This window comes from Aedes albopictus, chromosome 1 (genome assembly GCF_035046485.1).
Source record: "Aedes albopictus strain Foshan chromosome 1, AalbF5, whole genome shotgun sequence".
Classification (NCBI taxonomy): domain Eukaryota; kingdom Metazoa; phylum Arthropoda; class Insecta; order Diptera; family Culicidae; genus Aedes; species Aedes albopictus.
In genome coordinates this window covers 218,072,335-218,083,810 of record NC_085136.1, presented here as the reverse complement: position 1 = coordinate 218,083,810, position 11,476 = coordinate 218,072,335, and the positions used below count along the sequence as shown (strand labels likewise).

At 38.8% G+C, this 11,476-nt stretch overlaps 1 protein-coding gene across 1 annotated transcript; it reads left to right on the top strand.

Moving 5' to 3' along the window:
* Positions 1–3,493: 3,493 nt before the first annotated feature.
* On the top strand, positions 3,494–7,727 carry LOC134286735 (uncharacterized). Its single transcript, XM_062848402.1, has 3 exons — positions 3,494–5,871; positions 5,932–6,010; positions 6,076–7,727. Exon 1 carries the CDS (start codon positions 4,433–4,435, stop codon positions 5,699–5,701), a length of 1,269 nt encoding a protein of 422 aa, XP_062704386.1. The 5' UTR covers positions 3,494–4,432; the 3' UTR covers positions 5,702–5,871; positions 5,932–6,010; positions 6,076–7,727.
* Positions 7,728–11,476: the final 3,749 nt, after the last annotated feature.

Below are 11,476 nucleotides of genomic sequence, written 5' to 3'. Positions count from 1 at the left end.
ATTATTTTCTTGGGGATTTTCCAGAGGTTTCCTGAAGAATCTGGCAGGTATTCATGAAGGAATTTCTGAAAGATTTTTGGATGAATTCTTGAAGGAATTTCATGAAAAAACACCTTGGAGATATTTCTGGCGAAATTCCTGAAGGGATTCTTGTCAGAAGTTTCAGAGAGACCCCTGGAGAAATTCTTGGGGAAGGTAGTGTAGGATTTTTTGGAGGAATTCCTGCAGGGAGTTTTTGAAAAGTTCTAGGCATATGTCTTGGAGGAATTCCTGGATGAATTCTTGGAAAAAATCCTTAAGGAATTTGTCGAATCCTAAGGCCGTAGGATCGATGCTGGATGCTGACATTTTTTTTTTATTTTTTTATTTTTAGAAAAAAAAAGACAAATTTTGTCTGCTATTGATTTGATCTTTTAATATCTTAACGAGCAATTGTTGAGTATTTCACCATATTAAATTTTGCTATTATTTCTGATCTTTGACAAATATTCATCAGATTTTTTCACCTACTCGGGTAGGCTTTTTTATCATTTGAATATTTTTTAAGAGTGTCCCCTTATTAATGTTTTCCTAGCCCCACCTATGATTTGCGTTTTTTTCTTGGGAGTATCTCGCCTGAAGAGTAACCGTGAAAGAAAATCATAATTTGCTTACAAAGCGATGCTGATGTTATTTTTTTTATATGTTTGTAGAACACATAGATGGGGTATCCACCCTTTCCCCCTTGCCTTGCTACGACTATGTCTGATACTTTTCTAGCAAGATGATAGTTGATGGTTTCCAATGATGAAAGATATTGTTACTTAAAAGATTAACAGCTGAGATATGAGCATTGCAATTAGAGAAATGATGTTTTTAAGGTGGTTCCCCCCTTTGAATTTAATTTTTCCTCGCTACAACTGTGTATGACATTTTTTTTTTCAAAACTGTGGCTCCATGGTTTTCAATAGTACACCAATTTGTATTCGGATGTTCGATTTTTTTAGCACCACCGGCTGAGGATTAATTTGCGGTCATCACACACGTTTTGTCCAACTGAGCTTTTTTTACTGGTGAGCTCAGATGTCAAATGGCATAACGGAGCCGAAAAAACAAGAATTGGATTACATAAATCTAGGAAATCTTCAAAGAACGACAAGTACCTAACAGCGAAGTAGGTGAATCGATCAAACATCTTTTTTTTGTCCAATCATTTGGTCGATGGTGCGTTTCCTGTTTCCAGAGTGGTGGCGGTGTTGCCTACTTTCAGGATGGGTGAAGCAGCAGCCAGTAGAAAAGAATCACGTCTCGTTCGTCTCCGCGCAGAAACTCTCCCCGGCTTGCTCGGGAAGCAAGCGGGGTCGGGTCGACATGGAGTGACAGAAAATCGATACCTGCTTTCTTCTTTTGCCAGTTGAGATGCTGTACACTGAACTGAACTGGATATCGAGTTCGGAAGGAACAAGGAAAGTATTGCAAGGCTGCTGCCAGGCTGAAGAGCTGTGTGCTATCATTCCGAGGGCGGAGAAGCGTAAAATCTTCTATATGTCGTTATGACAACAACGCCTCCTTCCGAGAAATGTGATGCGAAAAATCGAGATCCGAGAACCGAGTGAAGGCAGAGAGACCTATTTCCCATCAGCTCGACGGTACACAGGAACCATTTCCGGCCCGGGGAGGAATTAATCTTTGATGGCACAATTTCCAAATCCCGATACTCTCGAGTTGGATGAATCGAAGTGAACGACAGCAGCAGCGGACGACGACGACGTGTGTGTATCGAAATGGAAGCGAACATTGAACTGTCTGGCGCAAATCCTTCCGTTCGTCCGCATTGTGTGCAAACGACGATAAAACCAACCCAGTCCTTTAAGTCCTTTCAGAGCCGCAGAGCTCGAACGGTTCGGTCCTTTCCATTCTGACAACGGCGACGACGATGGAAGACGAGTCTACGAGATGGCAAAGGCAAAACACAAAGAACCGCATTCGTTTCTCGTTCTGCCGTTGTTGGTTTGGTTGGCTGGCATGGCAGATCGAATCGAATCCCAGCATATTTTCCATCAAACACGCAAGCAAAAGGACAAATATTGAAACAAGGAAACAGGATATAAATAAAATAAATATATTAAGACACCCTCTTCTGGGCGAGAAGAGTTCTCCGGCATGCTGACTGCGATGAATCCTTCTCATCGACGTACATCGTACCAGGCATCGAACCACCACCGCACCGGAGACGCTCTAGAAACGTCCTGGCTTAGTGGTTCGGAAAACTTTCGAGACCAATATTCAGACTCGATATAGATGAAACAAGAGACTGCACAGTAAAAAAATATGAAAAAAGTCGCTTCACTTGCAGTGTGCAAATGATTTAAGGAGGTTCTTACCAAGTAACATTGTTTAGCCAAAAAGACTAGAAAAGGTTTTAAAACCATCATAAAACCAAAATAAAAAAGAATAAGTTTTATGACGGTTCTCAAAATCTCTTAAAGACAAATTGGTCATCAAAATGTTACTTTTGTTAAAAGCATTTTACGATGGTTTTAACAAAAGTAACATTTTGATGACCAATTTGTCTTTAAGAGATTTTGAGAACCGTCATAAAACTAAATAAAAAAGTTACATGGGAATTTGGTTCACAAAATAAAAAAGAGGTTGGGTTTATGACTATTTTCAGAACTTCCTTAAAACTGATTGGACTTCAATTGGTTGCTTGAAATTCATCAGTTAAATTGAAAATACATTTATCTGTGTCCATCCCTAGAAATGAATCTGCTTCACCATGCCGACAACGTGTTTGAACGACGGACGGATTCGTTCCCGTTCCAGATCTGTTCCAGTGCGGCACGTTAAGGGGGTTCGAATACTTGCTTCTCGTCGATTCAGAAGCGACAGAGGGCAAAGGGGCACCCGAGACCACCCATCGAGATGCGTCGTCGTCGTCGTTGTCGTTGTGGTCGGTTGTTTGGACGACCTCCATGGAAGCCGGGAAAAAAATGTTTCTGTTCACTGTTTCTCCTACGCTACTGCTGGTACCTTAATTCGGTAGGCGCTAGGACTGCTGTTGGGTCAGCTAGAGATAGAAAATAGCTTGCCAGCTGCGTGGAGGCATTAATTTCGATGTAGTTTTCGGTATCATGTTAAGAAACAGCGGTATCAAAAGGGACCGCAAAGGTTTTTGGAATTTGGAAAAATTATTGTTAGTTACGAGACGCGACTTAAATTGATTGCGACATTAATCAGTTCAACGTGGTTCGTGAGATTCGCCGAAATAGTCAGGATCTTCAGCTAGTTACCATTGAAACTTGATAACATTAATAAGTAGGAGTATGAATTTGAGAAATTCTCAATGGGTTCCTTGGAGGAATTTATGGAACAATTCGTAAAAAAAAACTGAAAAATTCTTCATGAAATTAAATTTGAATTTGAAAATTCATGAATACTCAAAAGATTTAATGAACGAATCAGCTAAAAAATTTCTGCAATAATTCATAAAGAAATTTCAGAAAAAAAATATTGAGTAAATTTTTAAAGGAACCTGTGGAGAAATTTCCTAAATATTCCTCCGAGAAATACCCCAATGAATCCTTTTAAAAGTTCCTGAAATAATAATTTCGGAATAATAATTTAATGAAGAAGAAGTTTCTAAAACCTAACAGGAATTCCTACAAAATTCCCTAGGAGAATTATTGAGAGAAAATTGGAGATGTCTTCGAAGGGAAACTTGAAAGAATACAGGGAAAAGCTACTTTGATTTTTTTTTGAGAAATTTTCCAAAGGATCCAGGAAGATATTCCTGAAGGAATTCTTGGAGAAATTCCCGAAGGACTTCGTGGGAGAATTTCTGAGGGAGCTCGTGGAGGAGTTCCTGAAAAAATCGTTGGAAGAGTTGAAGAAGAAATCACTGGAAGAATTTCTCAAGTAGAAAAAAAAATAGAAAATTAGAGATTTTGGAAATTAGAGTCCAACATTGAATGCAGTAAGCCTCTAAGGAATTCATTAAAGAAACATTTAAGGACCTCCTAAACAAACCTTTTAAGACATTTATGTTTGAAAATTTTGAGTTTCTGGAATTATAATTTCGGAATAAGTATTTGAAACATGTTCGCAAAACGTGTTTGAGGGAAAACTAATAAACACCCGAACAAAATACACACTCACTAGCTACAACGCCGTGTGCCCTCGAATATACGGACAACCCAAAGCACACAAGCCCAATTTACCTCTCAGGCCAGTGGTCCCCAACACAACGTCTCCAACGTACCATCTTTGCAAATACATTGCCGGTATACTCCAGAGATCGTTCAAAAGCCAGTACAACGCGGTTGACTCAAACACGTTTTGCGAACATGTCAATCAACTAACGATACCACCCGATCATGTGCTAGTGTCATTCGATGCGGTGTCACTGTTTACAAACGTGACGAAAGAGGTGGTTATCCACGACATAATTTCCATGTGGGATGAAATACGAGAGAACACCAATATAAATTTGGATCTTTTTCTCGAAATTGTTGATTTCTGCGTAGGAGCCAGTTGCTTTTGTTTCCGGCAAAAATTTTATGTCCAAATATCAGGCACAGCTATGGGAAGTCCACTCTCTCCCATTCTTGCCGACATAGTAATGGAGAATTTGTTGAGAAGAGCAATAACAGCGGCCAATATTCTACCAGAGTATATCCGCAAATACGTTGACGACCTATTCTTGGTTTTACACAAGGATCAGGTGAATGCGGTGTTGGCAACCTTCAACTCACAAAACCCGAGAATTTTGTTCACGTGTGAAGTTGAAGAAAATGGGCGACTACCATTTCTCGATCTGCTAGTAATACGGGACGAGGATGGTAGCGTTAAAACCGATTGGTACGCCAAACCAATATCATCCGGCAGGATTCTCAACTACTACTCCTTCCATCCGAGCGATCAAAAACTGGCGGTAGTCAACAATTTCATCGACAGGGTCCGTAGGTTGAGCACCACTCGCAGCAGGGAAGAGCAAGAGCTACTCATTCACCAGCACCTCAGCAAAAACGATTACCCTCATTCTCTCATCAACCGACTCCTTCATCAACCACCTCGTACAGACAACCCGGAAAAACCAACAATCTACCGATCAATCCCATATGTCCATGGTCTCAGCTCTAGCATCAAGAGAATACTCCACAAGAGCAACACACAAATAGGAATCTCCCACAGCTACAAAAACACAGTAGGGCATCTTTATAAGAATGCAAAGGACCCGGTATCTGATCTCAGCAAATGCAACGTCATATACCGGATCGACTGTCGGGATTGTCCAAGCACATATATTGGGATGACAACAAATAAGCTGAGGAATCGAATGTACGGACATCAAACACACGTCAACACACTGGAGAGAAAGTTATTGGAAGGCCATCAATACACAGATCCGGAAATACTACAGCTTCAAGAAAAATCTGCGCTAATCCACCACTGCATCCAGCACCAACACCGATTCAATATTGGCAACCCCTCCATCGTCGATATAACACATAGGAAACAAGCTCTGCAAGTGTTGGAGATGTGTCACATCTCGACAACCTCCAACACGGTCAACCATCGGACTGATACCGACAATCTAAGCTGTGCGTACGCACATCTCCTCGCTTCGATCAAAGATCAGAGAGTAGAGAGAATTGCGTTGTCAACAAACCGAAATAATCGACGAGAAACAGATGATCAAACAGCTGACCCAACTACCTAACCCACACTAACAAATCCTACCACCCAAATTACACCAAAGATACACACCCCACAGTAAAATCCGAACGGCGATTGATAACAGCCGCAGTGTTGTGTTCCGCTGATTTCTTGTCCCGAGTGTCTCCCTTTCGTACCACCCACCCAACATCCCACTAGGGTGCTGGTGATGAAGTAAGTTCGGTACAATATTACATTAATCTCAAATATTCACATTAATTTTAAAACCTACAGCGAGAAAAGTGCAGTGTCTTTTAGAATCCGACAAACGATCGTGTGCAAAATACGATTATCACAAGTTGATTAAGATCGAGTGAGTAGGAGATAGAACCAACAAATTTCAACAATAACTAATAGATACTTTCGAATAAATAACAGGCCCTGAGGAAGATCCCAACCCAAGGATCGAAACGTTGGCAATGATATAGAAGTATCAACGCTTTTTCCGTGACTGAAAGCCGAAAAACTCCCATAGTTATCAAAAATCCCAGTCGAATCTTCCCGTGTAGAAGTTACTGAAAAAAATCTTTAGGGAAGTTGTGAAACAATCAATGGAGGAATTTTTAAAGTGTTCTATGGAGGAGAAAACTTTAAAAGGAATCATTAAAGGTATTCTTTGAAGATTTTTTTAAGAATCCATAAAGATATTCATGAAGAAATCGTCATAGGAATTCATAAAAGAATAATTGAAGAAACTTCTAAGGAATTTCTTTTAGAATTTTTTGTATGAAACCTTATGGGAGTTTCCAAAATAATAATTATGAAATGAAAATTTGTTGAAATTCTCGATGGAATTCGTAACAGAATTTCTGATGGAACGCTTGAAGGAATTTCCAAAAGAACCACTAGCATCCTGAAGGAATAATTTTTGGAGGAATTTCTGAATGAATTCTTAGAGGAATTCCTATAGAAATCCCTAGATACATTCTTAAGAAAGCCTTTGGAGAAGTTCCTGAAGGAAAACTTGAACAAATTACTACTGCAGTCCTGCTGAAGAACTCAAAAAAAATACTTGGAGGAATTACTAGCGAAATCTTTGATTAAATAAAAAACTCCATAAGGATATTCTTGAAGGGATCATTGCAGAAATTTCTGACGGATTACGTGAAGGAAATTCTGAGGAGATTTCTGACGGAACACTTCGAGGGATTTCTCAAGGAATCATTTGAATCCTAAAGCAATCTTTGGAGTAATATCTGAAGGAATCCTTAGGGGAATTTATGCAGAAATCCCTGGAGGATTTTTTGTGTAAGAAGCCTTGGAGGAGTTTCTGAAGGAAAGCTGCAGGATTACTGTAATCCTGCTGAAAGGTTAACAAAAATACTTGGAGGAATTACTTGGGAAATCTTTGGAAAACTTTTTAAAATAAACCTGGATATTCCTGAAGGAATCCTTGGAGATTTTCGTGAAGAATTCCGCTAATGGCTTTCTGGGGAAATCAATAGAGAATTTCCTGAGAAAATTGTTGGAGAAGTTGCCAAAGCAATTACTGAGGGAATTTATAAAGTGAATTAGAAGAGAAAGTTTTAGAAGAAATAATTGAAGGATTTAAAAAAAAATGAATATTTTTTAAAGAATTCATTAGGATATTCTTGAAGGAATACTCAGAGGCATTCATGAAAGAGTAATTGAAGGAAAACCTTTAGATTTTTTTGTATGAAACCTTGTATAAGTTTCTGAAATAATAGTTTCGCAAGGAGAATTTTGTGTAAGCTCCTGACGGAGAACTTGAAGGAATTATGGAAATCTTGGAGGAATCCTTGGGGAAGTTTATTAGAGAATTCATAGAAAGAAAGTTTGGAGTTTCTGAAAGAAAACTGGAAGGAATTATTACTGCAATCCTGCTGAAGGATTGTAAAAAAATAATTCGGAAAGCTTTGAAGATTTTTTTAAAGAATCCATGAAGTTATTCCTGTAGGCATTAAAACTACTTGTTTGCAGTCTTGCTACAACAAACATTCCATAATATTGGCGGGATAGGGTCTGGGCCATTTGAGCGGAAGTACCTATTTTGGGCACTTGCTGCTATAACTCAATCAAATTCAAACCGATTGACCTGAATTTTTGAACGTAGCTAGATACTGCGCCTTCCGGATCGTGTTTAAAAAATCAAGTCAATCGGTTCAAAATTGACTGAGTTATAGCAGAAAGTGCCCAAAATAGGTGCTCCTGCTCAAATGGTCCCAGACCCTATTACTGGCAAGTTTAATCCGAAAGTGGATTGAGCGTCGTATGAAAAAGTAAAGAGTTTGTGATCTATCAGTTGGGCCTTTTTCTCTAACATGCTTGGAATGCATTGAGTTTGTAGAAAATTGTAACAAAAACATAACATAGTTATAACGAACCATGTTATTTATAACTTATTGTGATATAAACATGTTCAACATCATTGGTGTTTCCAAAAGACTTGACCTTGAATATATCACATTATGTTTTTATTTGGATTCATCGACACTTAAAATAATGTTACAAAATTGTATCAAATTTTGATAGAAACGAGCAATCCTTAAGAAAGCTTAAATTCATATCACATTTTGTTATAATTTTGATCTGATTATAATAAAATATATTATTATCTTGATTGAACCAGTGTAATTTTTGAAAAAAAAAATGTGTTATATTAACATCATCCTGTATCTAGTTTACAACAAAATTAGTTTTAGAAAATTATTATAACATCATAACTATGATATAAACTTGATATAATTTTCTAGTCGGAGTAGTATAACCATAAAATAACCATAGAACTAATTGTTGGTAATATTGTAGGGCTATTGTTATGTATCGCATTGGCATGGATATTTTTATCCGACCGAATTTTTATCCTCACCATCACCCCAAAAAATGAAACACCCAAAAAGTTGTGATTCTTTTCCTCGTCATAACCCTCTTCAGACGGTTATCATATTCTTTCCTCAATTTCTTACATCTTTACGCCCCCGAACACGGGGCGCGTGATACGACTTTCCAGTAATCCTCGCTCGAAATCCCACCAACTTCCTCCAGGCTTCTCGATTAAACGATGCTCGGCTTCTCCTCCATTCCGTTGTTTTCCTACTTTTACTCTGTTCCGGGAAGCTGTGCGCGTGGTACATATTTATTACGCCAAGCCCAAAACCAAACGCTTTCGATTTCTTTGTGCGAGGAAAATTCGTGGCCCCTTTGAACGACGAGTTTTGACAGTCTGCGTTCGGGCTGAAGCTTGCGAGAGCCGGAAAATTCCCAAGTGTATAAAATCATGGATAGTCTCCCCTCGCAAAAGGCGCACGGATTGCCATTCTCCTCCACCGATATTTATTGCTAATGCCGATAATAATGGTTTCCGTAGAAGTTGCCGCCACCGGCTTCTCAATTCGATGGAAATGGCTGGGCTTCGTTTGATTTGTTTCAAGTTGAGATAGCGTGAGAAGTTCGATGGTCAAATTCTCAGGAATTTAGGGAGAAATGGCATAGAATTATTTTTGAATGCTGGTGGAAGATATTTTTTGGTGTTAATTTTACGATTTTTGCTTAGGTTAGGCTATACTCAGTCAAGTGGAAATTAAAACGTTTGATTGTTATGACATTCACGCACTCAACAGAAACACGTGTTTGTTGAACAAATTGAGATTTGAATTATGAAAAGCAATTCACGTGTTCCAGTGGGAATCGAACCCACAACTCCCGATTCACTAGACGGGCGCTTCTTTCATCCAAGCTACGGAGCCATTTGACGAAATCGTGTTCAGTTCTTCAGAGGGCATCCAAGACATTTCGAAACATCCGCCGAACTATTCTTTAGTTAAAATTTTCAGGTCTACACTGGCAATAGTCATTTTCGTTTCACTTCCCGAGCAAAGGCGGATAACAAAGTGATATCACTTTGATAATAGACTGTGTTATCTGTTAGTTGATAATAACAAGATGATAACAAATTTAGTTATTGATAATTTTGGTCTATCGCGATAGCATAAAAACACTAAATGATAACAAAATTTGTTATTTGTTATCTAAACGCATATTTCAAGGCTTTCCCAAAACTGAGAGTCTGATGGACCTCGTATCTAAAAATAGATTCCGCTTGTCACCTTCAATGCGATTGTTGTACTAAAGCGTAGCCTTACTCTCACTCTCACGGAGTCCCGTTGGTATAGTGGCTATCGGCTGCGACCGATAATCACTCGATCAGGGTTCGTCTGGGCGCAATAGTTGAAAACATTGGTTGTAATTGTAAATTATAAGAAACATTTTTCAACTGCTGGTGATATCGGTAAAGTAGATTTTTACTATTTTGGTCAATATAATAGCTCTGAATGATAACTAATTGATAACAAAACCAGTATTTTTTCATGTTGATAACTAAATGTAATATTGAACAAAATATTGTGGAACACAATTAGTTATCAACTTGAACTCAATGATAACTTAGCTTCTTATCATATTGGGTATTCGAGAAGTAAATTTGAGTTATCATTTTTGTTATGTTGGCTCTTAATTCAACCTAAATGATAACAAACTCAATTATTAAACGAATGATAACCAGGTAACATAACTTGTTATCATTTTGTTATCCGCCTTTGCTCGGGTAACGTTACATTCTCATCCATGTTCGCTGAACCTTCCTGAACATTGGTAGCGTTGGGATATTCAAGAACGTCCAAACTGTCCCGAAGTTCGACCCTCGCCATCTATAGCCGCTATGGTATCTAATTTCGCTGTAGGTTGTAGCATTAAACTAATTTCCAAAGATGTTCTAGGTCCCCTAAGAACTTTTGTGATTTAAAGACCTACAAGCTTACTCAATGATTTGTTATTACATGACTGATACGGTGTAACATTCTACAGGTCCATGGACCAAAGATAATATTGGCCTTCCAAGAACTCCCACGAGTAAAGGCCGTAAGATCTACAAGCGTAATCAAATGTTTGTTGCCACATTACTTAAGCAGTGTAACGTCCTACAGGTCCACGGATCATAGTTCTCATAGATCATAGATAATTAATTTCAAAAGATCTTCCAGGTCCTCCAAGAACTTCCATGAGTAAAGGCCTTAAGATCTACAAGCGTGATCAATGGATTGTTCTTACACTGATACGGTGCAAGATAATACTGGTACATGGAGCAGTGAGCTGAAGCAAAGTCCTTCAAGAACTTCCGCGAATAAAGGCCTTAAGATATACAAGGGCAATCAATGAATTTTTATTACATTACTGATGCTGTGCAACATCCTACAGGTCCATGGAGCATTGTTGTGTAACGAACTAATTTCCAAAGATGTTCTAGTTCCCCAATATCTTCCGTGAATAAAGGCCTTAGAATCTACAAGCATAATCAATGAATTGTTTGTTTCATTACTGATACGGTGCAACATCCTTTAGGTTTTCTGGTTGTCAACTGCGACTGCGATAGCTATGAACTTTGGTCAACTTTGGACTCACTATTGAGTTCCCGCATTAGTAAAAAACAGAGCCCATATAGCCGAGGCGGTAAACGCACGGGTATTCAGCATGACCATGCTGAGGGTGACGGGTTCGATTCCCGCTCGGTCCAGGATCTTTTCGTAAAGGAAATTTCCTTGACTTCCTTGGGCATAGAGTATCTTCGTGCCTGCCACACGATATACGCATGCAAAAATGGTCATTGGCAGAGGAAGCTCTCAGTTAATAACTGTGGAAGTGCTCATAAAACACTAAGCTGAGAAGCAGGCTTTGTCCCAATGAGGACGTTACGCCAAGCAGAGAGATAGAGAGATTGGTAAAGAATCTAAAAGTCAAATGAGTGGGTAATTATTGTTTGGGC

Excerpts from the sequence above, each read along its gene's own strand:
- LOC134286735 (XM_062848402.1), top strand. The coding sequence starts at position 4,433 with ATGTGGGATGAAATACGAGAGAACACCAATATAAATTTGGATCTTTTT.